This window comes from Ailuropoda melanoleuca, chromosome 10 (genome assembly GCF_002007445.2).
Source record: "Ailuropoda melanoleuca isolate Jingjing chromosome 10, ASM200744v2, whole genome shotgun sequence".
NCBI classification, from domain to species: Eukaryota; Metazoa; Chordata; class Mammalia; order Carnivora; family Ursidae; genus Ailuropoda; species Ailuropoda melanoleuca.
The window spans coordinates 58,709,571-58,728,463 of NC_048227.1; the positions used below are offsets into that span (position 1 = coordinate 58,709,571).

General features: G+C 41.5%; 1 protein-coding gene across 3 annotated transcripts in view; it reads left to right on the top strand.

Moving 5' to 3' along the window:
• The window catches only part of ARMC2 (armadillo repeat containing 2), a 100,369-nt gene that overhangs the window by 31,888 nt on the left and 49,588 nt on the right, over positions 1–18,893 (top strand). For all 3 annotated transcript variants that reach the window (XM_034668953.1, XM_034668954.1, XM_034668955.1), the window contains 3 exons: positions 6,056–6,132; positions 10,538–10,636; positions 14,698–14,873. In XM_034668953.1, the coding sequence (XP_034524844.1) occupies positions 6,056–6,132; positions 10,538–10,636; positions 14,698–14,873 (352 nt within the window). The remainder of the gene's footprint in view (positions 1–6,055; positions 6,133–10,537; positions 10,637–14,697; positions 14,874–18,893) is intronic.

The window sequence follows — 18,893 nt, forward strand, 5'->3', positions numbered from 1 at the left end:
GGCTGGTGCGGCAGGACTGTAGGCTGCAGGGAGCCGCTGGGAAGTTTCCAGCTGAAGACTGACTGTAGCAGCAGAATGAAGGGCCGGCCAGGAGAGGGGAGAGCCTGGGACAGAGGAGACGATGGGGAAGCAGAGGTTGTAATAGAGGTGGAAGATGGCCATGTGTCAGCAGCCCATCAGGATGGTAGGGGGAAGAAGAGACGGGAAGCTGTGTAGGGCCAGCGTCTACGGTAACGTGTTGGGGAAGAGGGCAGGCTCAGCCGCTCTCCCCCATGAGGAAGTCCTCTTGACTGCAGCAGTAGGAAGTTACAGGGCTTTTCACACGAAGTGCCTTACAGTTGTGGGGATCTGAAGGTTAAGGGAAGCATGAACCGGTGGGCTTGTACTCGAAGCCAAGGGAATTTGAGCTTAACTAAGTGAAGCTAACATGGTTAGCTACAAAGTCGTGTCTAATCAGGTTTATACACCTTGAGCTCGAATAATAACCACTTCGTGGTTACTGAAAAAGATACGAAGATTATATGTGTAATTTTTAAATATGTATTTTTTAAATCTTGGGCCACAACCCAATGCTATAGATAACTTGGAGGACTAAAATTTTGACCTTATGAACCTTACCTTAAACTCATATTCTTCAATTTCTTTGTGCTTGTGTGTAACTGTTTAAGTAGAATTCTATTTTTAACATTAGTTATTGAGACAGAATGCTAATGTTCTTAATGCTAATATGTCTGGAAACTATGTATCTGACGCTTCAGGCCACAAAGACATGATTAAGGGACCTTCCCTCCGGCCTCCCACCCCCCACTCCTTGGTGGTGGCCTTCTCAAATTGCAGGTAAAGAATCTAAGAGACTATGAAGCAAGGGTAAGCAAACTAAGGCCCATGGGCCAAATCAAACCTATTACCTATTTTTGTAAATAAAGTTTTATTGGAACACAGACACGTTCATTCAGCTCTTGTCTGTGGCTGCGTGCACACTCCAGCAGCGGAGTTGAATAGCTATAGAGACTGTATGACTGCAAAGCCTACAATATTTACTTCCTGACTTGAATCTATACAATTTAAGTCTAATTCTAAAAATGAAGTATCTTTTTCTTAGGGAAAGGGAAAGTTTAGCTCCAAATTTGCTAAATTTTCTTTTTATCATATGCTTATGATAATGAGCACATTTAAAATTTAAATAAGCTTTAAAATTTTAAGTATACCTTTAAGATTTCCTTTCCCATTTTCTTACATGTAATTTTTTCCAAATGGAAATAAATTTATTGCTTTTTTTCACCTTAATTCCAAATCCTTCTTAATGTCTTTGTAGTTACTGCTTTAAAGCAGGAATCAACAAACTATAGCCCAGGAGCCAAGTCTGGCCAGCCACCTGTTTTGTTTCATTTTGTTTTACAGCCCTTGCGCCAAGAACGGTTTATACGTTTTTAAGTCATTACATTTAAATGGTTACAAAAGTACCTACATGGTAGCCTCTATTTTGCCATATGGCCTGCAAAGTATAAAATATATATTGTCTGGCTTTTTAAGAAGTTTTCTGATCTCTGGCTTAATTGGAAAAGCTGTCTAAATAATAGCACAATCTGAGTTGTCGAATATTTTTACAGAAATATACTTTATTTCTTCAGTGTATATATGGTCCCGAAGTAGATGTTGCCAATGTGACTGAGTGGTGGATGAGCTCTAGTAACTCAGGCAGTCTGTGTATGGCGTTGCCTTAGCTGGTGAGCTTGGTTCTCATTATTCAGTCAAATGTAGGACCCTTTTCGGTGATTGGGAAGAAAAGACCTTGCTTTTGCCCTGAAACATACTGGCAGTAGATCAGGGGCCTGGGAATGCCATAGCCATCTTGCTGTCTTCCATACTGCCACCTGATTACAGACGGAACTGAAGGAAGGGCAGAACTGAGAGAACTGCAGAAAGATTGAGCTAACGCCCTGATCACACCACACCTAAAACCCACACTAGTGTCCGACTTTTAGGTTATATGAGCCAACACATTCCATTTACTGGTTAAGTCTGTTAGAATTAGTTTTTTTGTTATTTGTAGATGAAGATACCCTAACTAATTAAATGGTGTTATTCTGCCTCTAAGAAGAAGTTCACAAAAGAGCTTTAAAGAATAATTTCTGGATTTGTTTTATTGTTGGACATCAAATATCATTGCACAAAAATTAATTATGGTCTTTGACAACTTGGAAGAGGAAGCTTGGAAGAAGAATTATACTGGATGACTGAAGCAAGATCTAGACACATCTGATAGATGGGAACCTTTTGCCAAATATAACACCGTGAAATTTAATGAGTCCACCCTGGATGGGGGAGATCTGCCTTAGCTGCATATGTAAGAAAATACAAGAATTGACTAACACTGTGATGTGACCACTAAAACCACTAATGTAGTCTTTGGCTGTATTATTTAGAATCTCTCTTCATTATTCCTCAGGCCATACTTTTAGCTCAGTGCTGGGTTCCAGACTTTAAAAGGGATCCAGACAAAATGACATTCGCTCGGAGTAACTGAACAGGCTGACAAAGAGATGTGAAACCACGTCCTACAAGGAGGAGTTGAAGGGACTGAGAAGTTTGTCAGTGACATCAGTGATGACAGCTGCAATGATAGCCCACACTGAGGACTTACTAGGCACCTGGCATTCTTCTAGTGATTCCACATTTTATCATCTGACCCTCACAACAACCTTATACAGAGGGTTACTAGTGTTAACCACCCCTCAGCTATAGATGAGGAAACCCAAGCTTAGGTGAAAAACACACCGACGTCACACAGCTAATAAATGTGATAATATTTAGCTGATAATGTAGCTAATAAAACCATGGGATTGAAACCCTAGGAGAGGACGTTAAGTGGTAAACACCACATTTTGAAGTATGTGAAGAATTATCAAGAAGAAGAAGGATAAAGCTTTGTTTCATGTGGCTTCGATTCGTACATAGAACTAAGGTTTTGGGGGTAGAAGTTACAGGAGAACGATTTCCATTAACTATAAGTGCATCTGTTCTCTTCTTTGGCGGAGAAGGGATTTTCTTTTCTTGATGCCTCTCTCCCCACCTCACTCTGGTTGTGGGACTTCAGCTGTCCTGCTTCCCAGAAACCTGGTTAGGCTTACCCTGGTCAGATGGGACGTTCTTCCTCAGTGTTCACCTCTGACCTGTTAATCATGCTTGGGCTGCATGACAACATATTTAATTTCTTCTCTTCTTTGGGCTTCTTTTCCCCTTTTCTATTCTTTACACGAGTATCTGACAAGGCTTGGTCCTGAGATTCTGGTCTGTGAGTCACAAACCTGATGATTCTAGTCCCTGTGTACCACTTGGATCTATAACAGCACTCCTTCCCTGATTTCCACATCTCCTTTGCTGAGCCTCCGTTTTTCCTCTGAAACTCCATATGGCAAACCTCACGTGTGCTTTACTCCTCAAACGATTCTACACCCTAACCTTCCCGTTTCTGTTGATGGCAACCCTGCTATCCTGTTCTTCACGCCTACCTTCTGCTCTTTCTTCTGCCTGAAATCAATCCTGTCAACTTTTCATTTGCAGGCTTTCTTCAATTTGTTCCTTTTTCTCCGGTCCTACTGGCACCCCCAAAGAATTAGTTCTTGTTACCTGTCTCCAAGTCTCCTAAATACTCTTGCCACAACTCCAAGAGCCCATTACTTCCTCATGTTAGAACCCATGACAGCTCCTCAGTGCCGATCAGCCTGGGCCATCGCCTCTCCCCAGAGATGCAGACAGCTGTTCCTAGTGTGTCCCAGCAGAAACCTCCTATTCCTACCTTGCTGGTCCTGTGCAGTTATCCCCTGCCCTGAGTCCCGGGCTGCTCTTGTTCCTCTTTACCTTCACTCACGCTCCTCCCCTCCTGAGAGTGGTGCTATCACTTCCTGGTCCCACTTTTATTCTTTTAAGACCCACTTTGTGGCCCCTTTCTCCCTCTCACCACTCATCACTTCCTTCTCAGCATCCGTCTAGTTCTCGTAACCTGCTGGCTTTCACAATCTAGCACTTGAGTAGAGACTCCCTTGGAATTTTCCATTTAAAAAAAAGTTGCTTAGTTCCTCAAAGTAGATTTTAGACTTCTTCAGGCCAACACTTTATCTGCTGTTTATCACAATAACATCCAGTACTGGACTATTCAGACAGGTGCTTGGTGATTCAGAACAAAAGAGAAAACTAATATGGACTATGGAGTTCTTGAATGTACCAGTCACTGTTACTAAGGAGAGGCATTGCCCTCATGTTAAGATAAGAAAACCAAGGCCAAAAGCTTAAGTAAGTTGCCCAAATCTGCAAAACTGATAAATGTTGGACCCAGGACCCAGGAGTTTGGGTTCAGAGCCCGCAAGCTCAACCATGGTACAATGATGATCATAGGAAGTATTAGTAAATCCCAATCCTGTGCTCTTCTTGAGAACCAGTAGGACCCAGCACTGTTGAGTTTTGGTATATCCTAAGAAGGACCCTTCTTTCCACCCTCCTCCCCCAACCCAGAAGTGGTATGTAGGGAGGCAACCTCATCAGTGGCCATGACTCAAAGAAAGTGGACCAGTGACTTTGGAAAGCCATTAGTTGAAAACTATCTTGCTAAGTTTCAATAATTGTTTAGGACAATAATGAAAAGAAGGCCTTGCCTCTATCGTTCTCAGACTTTCTCGTTATTTTTAGGAGTGACAAGTATTAAGAATTTCCTTGGCTTCACACCCTGTCAGACTTCTGGTATTTTACCTTCTCATAGGGTAGATTAGATCTGTTGCATTTGAATCTCAGCTCTGAGAGCGTTGACACAGAAGATCCCATCCCCATACTCTTCCTTTGATTGGCCAGAGACCTCTTGCTACCAGATCTATGTTTTTACACTGCGTGGAAATAAAGCAATTGTTTCAGGGTATGAAATAATTAGACATTTTGGGAAAGATTAGCTTGATCTTTTCTCTACTAAATGATTAAAAGAAGTGTTAGATCGAGTGTTTAAAAAAGGGACATGTTTATGGGGAAAATGGTATTTGGAGAAGCTAATCCTTGGGCAGCAGTAAAGGCCAAGGGCCAAGAACAGCACTGAACATTTACCGGGTATCTTACTGCACAGGCACACGTCTGGGTGTTTGTGAGTGACCCTGGCCACACGTGTATGCATTCTTTGTGATTTTTTGGAGCAAATCTTTTATTTGATGACCAAAAAAAAATATTGTTGTAAAACTTGCACTCAGTGTTTTTTTTACCTTGGAATTGTGTACAGATATTTTTAAGTAAGTAATTTTAAGTGTCAGCTGTAGCTAAAGAAAAGTTGTACCCTTCCTGGATGGTCTCTACATGAAATACAACCTAAACAACAAAACAAAACAAAACCCTGGCAATATAACCCTACTATTGGCCAACTGCTACTCTTTTATTTAGAACACAAAATATTTGTCATCTGGGGGCTGCTTGAATTTACCTTCAGTTTTTTTCACATTTAAATTATTTCGGAACATAAAGCATTTTTCAAAGAATCTTAATTTAATGAATTTTTAAAAGTAGAAACAGGACACTCTGTGATGAAATAGAGCTGTGAATTGGAAATTATGAGAGTGGGGCTCTAAAGCCAACCCTGCTTTGTGCCTTGGGGCACATCTGACCAATTTGGGAACAATTTCCTTGTGCGCAGAGAAAGGGTCATTTCCAGCTGCTCAGCGCTAGTCCTCCGTGATTCCCGAAGACCCAAGTTCTTTCTCATTGTAACAGTGACCTCTTGTGGTATATATCCTTCATCAGTTTTTTCGATTTGCAAAGTAAACTTGGGATTTTTGTTGCTGTTGTTGTTGTTGTTTCTAGTAACTGTATTTAATACTATGAAACACCTCTGACTTGTTTTTTGATAGATAAATCTTTGTTGGAAATCGGATGTTGATTGGAGGATTATAGCTCACCAAACCCCGTCTTATAAGCAATCCTCTGTGCTTTTTTCACAACCTGCATTTAGCCGACTCCACACTTACAGAAAGAGAAATGCTTTGGTTTTTGTGCTGAGTGTTGTGTGTATTCCTCTCCCTCCTAGGGACCACGGGAAGAGGCGTTCGAGAGCCTCATCGTATTTCCACGGCTCAGACCTGAGCGGACCGCACACCAGAGCAGGTGAGGTGCTTGTCGCTGAGAGGTCCCTGGGGCTTTTTCATCTTCAGCGTTTCCACTTGTAGGAAAAACATTTGCACTGAAGATGTCTCATGTTGGCTCACTGTTTGCAAACTCCGGTCACTGCATCCAACTTGGCCACACGTCAACATTTATTTTTAGAAATTTTTATTATTTTCACAACAGTCTTAAAATTCTAACCATTACCCAGCTTCAGTGCCTCAAAATCTATAGATGACAGTCGTAATGAGTGTGCAAGAAATTATTTTGTAGAAGCATTTGGAAAATTGCAAAACTTGACATCAACATAATTCTTGAGTTCAAAACCGGAGTTCAAAATCATTGCTCGCTTAAGTGAAACTACATTAACTGCATGAAAGCAGCCTTTGGGGGCTTTAAGCTGTTTGAGAAAAAAATATATAACAATATAAATCACAGGCTAGAAATGATGCAAAACATATTCATGCAATGAAATAGAGCAGTCACGCTATAATATTGACTGAAATGAGTACAAACATAATATTACATGAAAACGTTAAGTTGCAAAAACAATGACATATGTTGTTTATGGATACGGATCTATGTGGTGACACGTAAAGTCATGATAAAAATAACCCCCGATTTAGAATGGTGGTGACCCTTGGAGGGAGAGGGAGGAGGGGGAGATGGATAGGGGGAGGCAACTATAGCTGTAATGTTTATTTCTTTGAAATAAAGGGAAAGATAAAAATACCGTTAATATTTGACCAAACTATTTATGGGTACACAGGTGTTAGCTATATTTTCCACACTTTTTTTTTTGCACACATGAAATTTCATAAAACCAAGTTAATATCAGGTTCAAAAAATATTTTATCACTTTCAAAACTAATTTCTTATCAATAAAATGACTTTTGTGGCCAGTAGGAATTTCTGTAACACTCAGGAAAATCTTAGACTGATTTCCGCATCAGCATTGTTGCTAAGGATTTTACATTTACTTGCTAAAAACATCAGCCAATAAACATTGTGTCAAGTTTTTGTGTCCAGAACTCAAAGCTGTGGTTAAAAACTGTAACCACTGAGACAGCAAAATCGTCAAAAACATGCTGAAATTTCTGCTTGACTTACCCAATTTCCTGTTGAATCATAATTTTTATATTTAGCAAGCTGTGAACCTAGATGAAAGTGCTTTCTAAAATATTAGGTTGTTGCCCAAGACTGAGGCAAACTTTATTTAGTTTTTTTGGATCTTAAAGAGTAATCACAGGATTCCATGCTTCAGTTGCTGGAGTGGAGGGTGACTTAGTTATATAAAACGGGATTTTTGCAGAAAGAGTTGGGGGAGGTGCATGAGTGGGTGGAGCATGGAAAGGTCATGGCCGGACACAACTGCTCGCCCTGCAATTCTTGGGAGAGGGTTGAAAGGGAACCCTTACGCCACAGTGTCTGGCTGACTTCTGCTCTGAGAAGGAACAAGTCTTAGAACCATTCAGAAGGGCCTGCAAAGGCCTTTCCTTTCCCAAGGTTAAATAAACCGCTCCGTGATTTCTGCCTCACCCCTGTAATTCCACTCTTCCCCAGGGTGAATGTGTTATTGATTTTGTTTGTCTTAAGAAACAGATTGATAATCATCGTTCCTCATAGAGCTATTCTATTAAAGAGCATATTGCATAGGAGGTAAAAATGCTGATCTGAACTTATTGGACTTGGAGTCTGTATTTCTAGTAAATTTTAAGTGTGCCATAAATATTTGGTGATTAAGTCATTTGTCTGACTTATTATCTCCTGGCTTTTCGCTTGCCTTGATATATGTTGACTGTATTCACATGCTTTGGACTTGGTCTGATACCTGGAATATGAACAACCACGGGTTTTATACTGCTTGAACATTCAGGTTTACTTTTCGAGTCCATACCTGTAATTTATAGATGTTAGGGTAGACTCATAAAAGTGATGACCCAAACGATTGAGATGGTGGTCTACCGTCCATTATCTGCAGTTCTGAAATCCCCACACTGAAGCTTGGGAAGGCTGTGAAAGCTGAAGTATTTTTCAAACTCATTTGGTGGCAATGCCTGACCTGAACTGATGGGAAGCCAAGAATCGTCTTTGCTTTGTTTGTGCAAATATGCACATACCCCGCCCCAGAAGACCCTACTGGGGCTGGTGTGTGATGTGCAGCGTGTGCACCCTTTGCCTTATTAAAACGCAAAATTTTTGGATTCCCAAACCACATCTGGTCCAAAGGCTTTGGATAAGGGGTTGTGATTTTTCCTTATGGGTTAGACAAGTGATGGGAAACTTTGCTGTTTAAACTATAGACAGCACACCTACACTATTGCATTACAGCTTTATTGACAGCCCCTTTCTATCTACTTTTTCTGCTCAAGGGCTCCTCATGCCTGGTGTGCATGGTCCCCTTTTGGTGTCAGGAAGGTTTGATAAAAGGCAAGTCTGGACTCACTGCACCTGGGGTGGCTGTTCCAGTGTGCAGTGTTAGAGGAAGGCCTAGGCCCTGGAGGGATGGGTGAATTGCATAGTTTTCCTGCTTCTCCTGGGTGACATCACCACCATGTGCTTGGGAAGTTTAATATGTACAGTATTTTTTTCTTCTTCTCAGGAGTAACACAAATGCATGAGAGATTTTGGAAAATGCAGGAGCATATAAAAGGAATTAATAACCAATAATCCCAATACATGGAGATGACTATCGTTACCCCATTCTATAGAGGGAAAGTGATGGAACTTGCCCACAGTCAACCAGCAGAGCTAGATTTAAACCCAGACTGTGATTCTAGAACCTATGCTCTTAACAGGCATCCCTGGTCAGCTGGTCTTTTTATTTTTCCCCAGTTAAAATAGCCTAGAAATATATAGGCCATATGCCTTTTCACTGTTCTCGCTCTCTTCCTCCCTTTCTATGAAACCCTGATTGTCCCTATCATTTCTAACTCTTCGTGTGACATTTTTGGGAGCTAGGCACCCACTGTGGGCATTTGAGTGTTGGCACTGGGTCCACTCTGAACCAATATAGATTGGGTGCCACGAGAGGGCCTTATGAGGAGGGAGGGAGAGGAAAGAAGAAGGGAAGCTAAGGACTATGTCTTTGGCATTGTTCCTAAGAGTCTGTACTGTGGTGCCCCCTCCAGCTACACTGTCTGTGCTCTAGATAGTGGGGTTATTTCCTGTGTGAAATGTAATCATGGTTTGCAGTTTCTAATATGTTTCACATTTCCCTCCAAAGTCACCTTTCAGTTTACTGTTTTTGCTGTGGGGTGGAATGGCATAGAGGTCAAGAGCAAGGGCTGTGGAGCTGTATGACCTTGGGCAGGTAGCTTAATGCCTCTGAGCCCCACTTTTTTAATCTGGAAAAAGGAGACAATTTGGGGACCTCCTCATTGTGTTATAAAAATTCCGTAGAGGCACGCTGCCTCTTCAAGGACCCAGCCCATGGTAGCTACTCCTCTTCTGAGCCTACGTTCCCAGGCAGCATCTAATCTTGAGTCAGTGGTAACATGCAGCCGGATAAACCTCAGACAGCGGTGGCCTGTTGTTTTTTAATCAGGAAAATGAAATTCACATTTATTGAGTGATCCTAAATGCTAGGCAGTGGGCTCTGAGCTTTACCTATGTCATGTCTTTTAATTCTCATAGCCCCGAAGGCAAAGATTTTCATCTCTGTTTCACTGATGAGGCTCAGAAAGGATAAGGAACCAGACCCCAGCCACCCAGTGCATCCATAATGAAGCTGGGATTTGAACCGAGATCTGTCAGTGCCCACAGCACGGGCCTTTCCCACCACCCCGCACAAATTCACTTGGTGTTAATGGCAGTGGCCTTAAAAGGATGTGGCCGTTTCATTTTCTATAGGAAAGAAAGCCTCTCTGCAGGCCTTCCTTTTAGAGAAGTTTTCATTAAACATTTTCAAAATCCTCATTCTTTACATATCTATAGTTTTCTGTTTGTCCCGCATTACAGAGTGGTTAAGTTTAAATAAAAAATAACTCAAACTATTTGCCATATAGGGCGCCCAGCTGGCTCAGTCGGTGGAGCGTGCGACCCTTGATATCGGGGTCGTGGGTTCATGCCCCACATTGGGTGCAGAGCTGACTTAAAAAACAAAAACAAAAACAAAAACGACCATTTGCCTTACAATTAATTCCAACATTTCAAAGCTTAAGACATCATGCAGGGTCCTCACCAGAGTTTAAAGTTCTGATTTCTTTACATGATCTTATCTGAGTTTGACGTGGGGTGATTTGATGAAAAGACACGTAGTTCTAATTAGAATTAGTTGGGCTTAGGGGGCAAGGTGTCATTTAATTCCAGAGCTGATTGATTTTAGTGATGAACAGCAGACTTGTGATGGTGCTCCGGACACAGCTCCGTGTTCACGGCTTTCTCCCGCTCTGGATTTCTTTTGCAGTCTCAAAAGCCGACGTGCAAGAAAAGGAGACAGAAACAGAAGCAGACGAAGTCTTTTGGAATACAAGGATCGCACCGATTTTGCACCAATTAGAAAAGGGTAACAGAAAAAGTTTTTGTTTTAAATTGAGAACACCTGTAGTTATTTCTATGTTCCCCATTGCCCTGATATTTTTAGTATGCTTTGACTACCATTTCTGCGAACATGTTCAGAAACAAATGAAGTTATCGCTTTATTCACCCAGTAGTGTACGTACGAAATACATGTAAACCTAACTTTTAGTGAGTAAAAATTATACTTTAAATTTGGGAAGAGAGCCTACTTCTAAAACTCCCCATGGAATACATGTTAATTATCACCTTCTGTCTGCTGAAGAAAATGCTGGTTTGAACTCTCTGGGGTGGCAGTTAATATATGAAAGTGAAAGATTAAAACAGATTTCAATCCCCTGAAACTTTGACTAAGTCTCATAACCGGGAGGCATGCCCATGGTTTTCTAGATCCAAAAGTATATGTCCTACTCTCCTAAGGTTACCACACCTGTTGGGAGTGCCGCTCAGAGCTGGAAGTGGCGTGGGATGTGCCCAGCCCTTGCACTGTGGAGTTCCCCAACAGGGAAGGCCCATGATGAATGGGTCTCTTGACATGGAAAGCCTGTCAAGAGAATAGGCCCTGGGGGCGCCTGGGTGGCTCAGCGGTTAAGCGTCTGCCTTCGGCTCGGGTCATGATCCTTGGGTCCTGGGATCGAGCCCTGCATTGGGCTCCCTGCTCAGCAGGAAGCCTGCTTCTCCCTCTCACACTCCCCTTGCTTGTGTTCCCTCTCTGTCTCTCTCTGTCAAATATAAATAAAATCTTAAAAAAAAAAAAAAAAGAGAGAGAGAGAGAGAGAGGAATGGTGCCTGCTTTCTCTCCTTTGCCACTCCCTTGGGATTCCATTTCTGAGGTTGAAATGGGCCCCTCTGTAGTCACCGTCACTGCCCCGCTAAGCTCAGCACCTGGCACACAGCACACAGGAGCCCTCAGTAGACACTGTGGAACAAGTACCCCATGGGTGAGCAAACCAGCATGATAGGCTCGGGAAGAGGCCCTTGGAGAAGCAGGGTGTGTAAGTCCTCCCCAGCAAGCAAGCAAGTCAGGCAGAAGACCTACTTCCTAAAAGGTTCAAAGAACCTCACTGCTCCTTGGCTCCCTTTTAGTACTTGGGCATGTTGATGGCTTCAATGGGAGCCCCAGGCAGGGGTTCTGGTCCTGATATTGCTACTAACTAAGCATGTGGCTGTGGGGAGCCACCTAACCTCTGTGCGTGGCAGTGTTCACATGCCAGGTGGGGGTGGCTTAGACAGGACAATCATCATTGTCCACGGCAGCTCAAAATCCCGAGGGATGACTTCTCCTTCTGGAGTTCCTAATTTTCACCTCAGATTAGCAAGCCAGCTTACCTTTGGGCCCTTTATTTTAGGAGACATGTGCAAGAACTAGTGAGGAGAACAGTCAGTCTGAGCAAGGGTTCAAAAGGAGAACATGCTAGGAAGAGCACAGTGGGGAGGATGGCCTGCAGCACGATGGCCTGTCTCGAAGGAAGTCTTCAGCCTGAAGGATTTAAGAGAGCTCTGGGGACACCAGCAGAGAAAAGTGAACTGGAGTTTGGGATTTGAAACGTGGATGAATCTCTCCTCCCAGAGCATTGTTGGCCCTCAAGTATGGCATCTCTCCCCTCAACTTTAAGAACAGTGAATGGTAGCAGGACTGGATTACTTGAGCTTTTGAGGGCCTTTCTTTCTTATTTTCCCTTTTATTTTGACATAATTTCAGACTTACAGAAAAGTGTCAAGGATAATACAAAGAAATCCTGTATTCCCTTCCCTCGATTCCCCAAATATTAATATTTTACCACATTGGCTTCATTATTCCCGCTCTCTCTTCCTCCCTCTTGCTCTCGTTTTCTCTGTAACCCCCCAGCACACACACACACACACACACACACATTTTTTTTCCTTTTTTGAACCATTTAAGAACAAGTTTCCAACATGATGTCCCATATCCCTAGTACTCTAACATATATTATAAGACATAAGGACATTCTGTTACATATCTGGAAACAACCATACCATACTATACAAACATTATTCAAATTTTGCCAGTTATCCTAATAATTTCCTTTATAGAAAAAGAAAATCCTGGATCATAAGTTCAAGTTATTTGTCATGTCTCTTTTTGTGATCTTGACGTATTTGAGGAGTACAGGCCAATTATTTGGTAGACAGATGAGCTTGGTCTGGTGTTTTCTCACACTTAGCCCCACATGAGGCATTGGGGGCGGGTATATGGCCTGAGTGGTGCGGTGCCCTCCTCGGTGCATCAGAGCGGCAGGCACGTGATGCTGATCTGGTCTCCTACCAGGGACGGGAATTCTGATCACTTGGGGAAGGCGGTGTCCAGGTTTTTCTACTCTCAAGTTACTATTTTCCCCTTTATAATTAATAAGTATCTTATGGGAAGAAGTTACTTTGAGGCTACATTGCTTTCTATTACTTATCAAACTTTAACCCACTAGCTTTAGCCCCTTGAGAATCTTGAAAGCTCTTAAGTTCAAGTTGTCTTCGAGGCTCTGTGGCATTTATAACAAACCAACTGGCATAAAGAGTTAATTTGATTGACAGTTTATACTTTGACCCATGAAACTTCCTTTTTTTAGTTTCTTTTAAGCTAAGACAGCTACTCCTTATGGAACCCATCGGGCTGAAGAGTTTGCAGAGGGAAGTGTTAGAAAAATGCCTTGAGGTCTCCCCACTGCCAGAGGGTGGCCCACGGCCTGGACTTGGGGTTTGTGAAGAAACTGCCAGGAACAGAAGAATAAAACAACAAAACAAAAGTGTTCTTACAATAGAGCCCAGGTTTTTCCTTTTATTTAAAGTTAGTCTAAGTCATTTCCCAAAAATTCATTTATTTAAGTGCATAACCGAAAGGCATTGAAGGTTACCGAGCTATTGAGGTTTAACATTTTTTCTTAGATGTTATTGTTGAAAAGAGCTAAAAATGGCCTGAGTCATTTCCTTCTTCAGGCGCACGCTTCCTCTATGTGGGCTTTTAAGAGCACATTATGGTATTTATTTAAGATTAGTTTCCTAATTTTAAATTTTGTGATGGAATCTATCAGATAATATTTTTCAACTGAATATCTCAGACCTGGATTCTTAGATTTCCCCTCACGCTCCATTCTGTGTGCTAGTTTTCTTCCTTATATGCCTATTGGTATGGACACTACTTTCAAAGATTGCTGTCCTCAGAATTCTCACTATAAAATAAAATGTTCTAGGGTTCTCCTGTTTCCCAACTAAAGTCTTTTTATTCTCCTCTCTTGTAGTAACCACCCGTAAGTAATAGGGGATGAGGTGGCAGTTTTGAGCGATTTTTGTTTCCTCTGAGCCCTCTTTTCTCAGATGATGAGCATTGTTCTCAAGAAAAATAGCGATTATTGTTTTCATCAGCAGATATATTAGAAAGCGAGTATCTATTGAACTATGTTATAGGTTGCAAGCCCAGTATTCTCATTGTAGCATGCTCTGTTGATACAAAGATACAAAGACAGGATTCCTCCTCACTTAATGTGACATCTGTTGAGGGCCCTGGATATGGAACACGACATACATAAGTATGTGAAAAATAACAAAGTACAAAGTAGTACTTGCTGAATGTGGAATGCTACATCTTTTCTGGAGGAGCCACAATGTAAATAGAGCCTCAACGGACCCAAATCAGTAGGAATGAAGGTGAGGAGAACATTCGAGGCCAGTGGAACTAGATGGAGACACAGTGGTGTGCTTCCTCAAGACTGAAGCGAGCACCGTGAGGTGCAGGGCATTTGGAATAAAGCGGACCATCTGGAATTGGTGCAATTCCATTCTTTAATACACTCTTTGAAAGACTGTGTGTTCTAGATAAGCTGACTGATTAGTAAATAAGGCAACTAGGAGGTGGATCAACGAGGTCAAAAAAAAAATTCAGGTAAATGGAAATTGCAAGAGAAGGGAAAAAACATAGTTCAGGAATTTGAAGATGTTCGGGGAAATAATTATGGGGTTTTACTTACACTGTGTTTGACACACTTGAAAACGTGACCTTAATTAGTAAGTGCTGCTTTACTCTCTTTGCTCTGACAGAAGAAAACATTGAAACGATTTGTGCTGCTTGCACACAACTTCATCACGCTTTAGAGGAAGGAAACATGCTTGGAAATAAATTTAAGAGAAGAACTGTTCTCCTGAAGACCCTATATAAACTAGTTGATATTGGTTCAGACTTGCTCAGCCTTAAACTTGCAAAAATTATTCTAGCAGTAAGTTTTTCTTTCCTCTGGTCTAGTAGACTGTAGCACATAACAGTTTTATTTAATGCTTTATTTGTAAATATTACAAAGAAGATTAGAAATGCAGTGTGTTCGTTTAGACTCTTGAAGAAAAATCAAGGTAATAAATTGCCGTCTCCGAATTTGACTAGGAACCCTATCTAAGGAACTAAGGCTGAGTACGTGGAAAATGTTCAAATAAACTCTTAACATTTGGACTGTGGCTAGGTTTTTAAAAAAGGTGACAATAGGCAAATACATTCAAAACAGTTTCTCAAGTAACTCGACTGGAGGTCAGTATCAGAGAATCCAAGCTGTGGTTTCTGCGGGGTCCTTGATTCTGCTGCATGATTTAATAAATAACTGAGGGTAACCTGGGCGGTGGACCCACTGGCCAGGTGCTTTAGGAACCTCTGTGAAACAGAGAAACAGCTGTGTGTGGTCATGGGAAGGTGGGAACAGAAGGCTCCCGGGAGGTGTTAGAAGAAAAGGCCAGACACCAAATAAAAGTCTGTATAAACTCTGTCTTGAACAAAATGATATCATTGTTTGAGGGGAACACTTTGTTTCACAGTCATAAGCAGTTGGAAACAAAAGATAAGACAGAGTTATTAGAGAACCTTCTAAAAGAGCCGCTAAAACAAATGAATGAAGCTTTGTTTACCTGGTTTCATGAAAGTAAAAGCTATTATGTTAACACCCATAATTCATATAATTTAACATCTGAGCGTATGCAGTGAAGGAGACGCTGGCGCACTGACTGAGAGTTCAATCAGAGTGCCCGCTGTTCCTTATTTTAATGTCTTTCATGAAGCGGAATATCTTGACTACGTACTCTGTAAATTTTTTGGAGAAACTACAGTCTTACTTAGCTGTCGTTACCAACTATTCATCCTCTTTTAAAAAACTGTGATACGATAGGTGACTCAAAGTAATATTTCTTTGAAATAGTGATTTGGGTTGTATTTTAATCCCCTCTTTGAGGGGAACTGATCCGTCAGCTTTAATGAAACAAAAAAGAGCATGAACCAGAGATCATTGAAGTTAAAAGTTGTGGGTAGACTTATGTTAACCTACTGGAATTTAAATAAAAACTTGAAAAAGAAAAAAGGAGGTGGTACTTAAAGGTGGAAAGATATCTCCATGCTTGGCCCATTTCCTTTCTGGCCCTGGATTTGGGGTGCCCCCTTGGCCCAGGAGAGCCCCTGTGTGAGGCCGGGACCAGTGTAGCTGCCCTGGGGAGACCCAGGCTGCCAGCTACCGAGGGATCCATGTCTTGATTTGTCATCTGGATCCCAGGCATTTTGCTTCATACCAAGCCAAAAAAATAGATAACTGAGAGAGAGAGAAAGAGAGAGAGAGAGAGGAGGAAAATGCCATGAATTCATCAATGTTTTGCCGAGAAAATATTATCTTGGTTATTAAAGATGCCATTCAAATTAATTACATACATGACACAATTCGACTATTTTAGGGTAAAAGGTTAGGTGATCTGCCAGGCACTGATCGCGTTCTGAACTAAACTTGATTAGATAAAGCTCTCGGGGTGACACTGACGGCCTTGCTGAATCAGGGGTGATTCTGGCTGGACTACACTCCAGGCTGCAGACATGGGCAGGCTGTTCCTTCTGATTCACTACAGAACCAGGTCAGGAGGGACCTTCAAGGCCATCAAGCCCGACTTCCCGTCTACTACCTGAATCTCCCCTAATGTCAAGCAAGACATTGTTTTGCATAAGCCTTGGTGATGGAATTCTATGTAAGTTTTCAAAAGACCACATCATAAAAAATATTTTTAAAAAATCAGAAAAAAAAGATATATGGTACTGAGATGTTTTTAATATCTTCTCTAGTTTCTGCCAATATTTTACCTACCAGTTCAGTATTAAGATTCAGACACTTAAACTTATTTATAGTTAGAGGAACCTGGGTGGCTCAGTCATTTGAGCATCTGTCTTCGGCTCAGGTCATGATCCCAGGGTCCCCACTTCGGGCTCCCTGCTCAGTGGGGAGCCTGCTTCTCCTCTCCCTCTGTAGCTTCCCCTGCTTGTGCTCTCTCTCTCTCTCTCTGTGTGTGTGTGTCTCTGTCAAATAAATAAATAAATAAAATCTTTAAAAAAATTATTTATAGTTAAAAACATTCAGTGAGCACAATGTCAGTTCTGATTTCTTGCATTTTTTTGGTTAAGTAAGTTGGGAGTCTTGCCAGACAGCCATTTAACTTTAACCTTTCTGTCAAAGGATCTTACAAAAATGTATCAGTCTATATTAAGAATTTTTGGAGTGCACACATATATGCAATGAATGCAACTATATTCAGGAGGGGGAAAAATCTTATACCCTATACAGGGGATAAAAAAAACAACAGAAAAAGAAACCCTACCAGTCTGTCAACAGTGATTATATATAGTAGTGGTAGTAATAGGAGTAGTGGTGGTAGTAATAGGAGTAGTGGTAGTAGTGTAAGTATTTTTAAACTTCTCTTTAATTTTCCAAATTTGCTTTAAATAGAAAAGATTGCTATTTTTAATGTAAGAAGTAAACTTCCTCCGTGCCAGGGACTCGACACTGGGAATACAAGTGAAAAAACTTGCCCCTGCCTTTCCAGCTGTAGCTGTAGCAGGAGAGCCTGGGAAAACGGAGAGAATGGGGTGGGGGCGAGCAGAATGGGAAGCACAGTGCAGGGGACGGTCAGGGTGGGGGGAAGAGCTGTTCTGTGTAAGGTTGTTTATGTTCCTCGCATATGATTTAATATTTTATTATATTTTCATGTCTCAAAGTCATAATCTTACAGTTACCCAAAGAGAAGGTATAGGAATGTGCTTTGAATGTGAACTGACCTTATAACAAGCTTGGAAATTGTTGGGTTTTTGTTTGTTTGATCTTTAATGAAAACCCTGACACCTGACACGAGTTGTCATTTTCCTTTCGTCACTTTTCACTAAAAATAGAAGACTTGGGTGGGGGCAAGGTTAGTTGTAGTCATTCATTCATTCAACATGGTTTGTTAAGTACATAGCCCATGCTACGTATCACACACACACACACACACACACACACACACACACACACACACACACACGGGCTCACAGTGCAGCGGAAGATAATTCACTGACTAAAATATATTCCCAAGTATTAAGGACAGCATAGATTGCCTTTAGATTTTATTTCTATTTTCTTTAGTCGACTTATCTTCTGGGTTTTTGAAAAAAAATTTTAAGCACCTAAGCATTCCATTTTTTTCTTCTAATTTCCATTTCCTTTTTTCCTCCTGAGAACAGGAGGAATCACCATCCTGCTACATGTCACAGTTTCTGATGCTTCCACAACAGAGCCTCTCCGACTTGCAGGAGCACCAGGTCTCTAGGGAGTTTGTTAAAATGCAGATTCTCATTCGGCAGAGCTGGCTGGGGCCTGAGAGTCTGCATTTCTAATACTCACCGAGACTCCCCAGGTGCAAAATGGAAATAACGCCTTATTTGCAAGATTGCCCTGAGATAACCTGTGGAGGGCCCAGCGCAGGGAGGCGGATGGAAACCGCTCTGTCTGTGGATAATGCACCCCTCCCTCTGCCCCCCGGGGCCCGGGCTGACCGTGTGCCTCCTCACGTCTCCTACAGTGAACAGCACTGTGCCTGGGACACCGCGGGAGCTCATTAATATTTGTGGATCAAACACAGAATAAATCTTTAAAAACATGTCTGACAAATTCCATTATCTTTTTTTTTTAATTAACTGGGAAGACATTAATAAACAATATTGAAAATAATTTTAAAGATGCTTTTTAATGATAAAATAATGACCCATAAGCCATGATTTTCACACAGATATATATTATTTGTTCAGATGACCTCGTTCCTACAAACATATTTTGCCTTCTTGCAATGAGGGCATATAATATTCCCATCTTACATATTTTACCTTCTTGCAATGAGAGCATATAATATTCCCATCTTACCATCTTTTATTAAAAAAATGGTATTCACAGTTACACTTTCTGTGACTGCTTGAT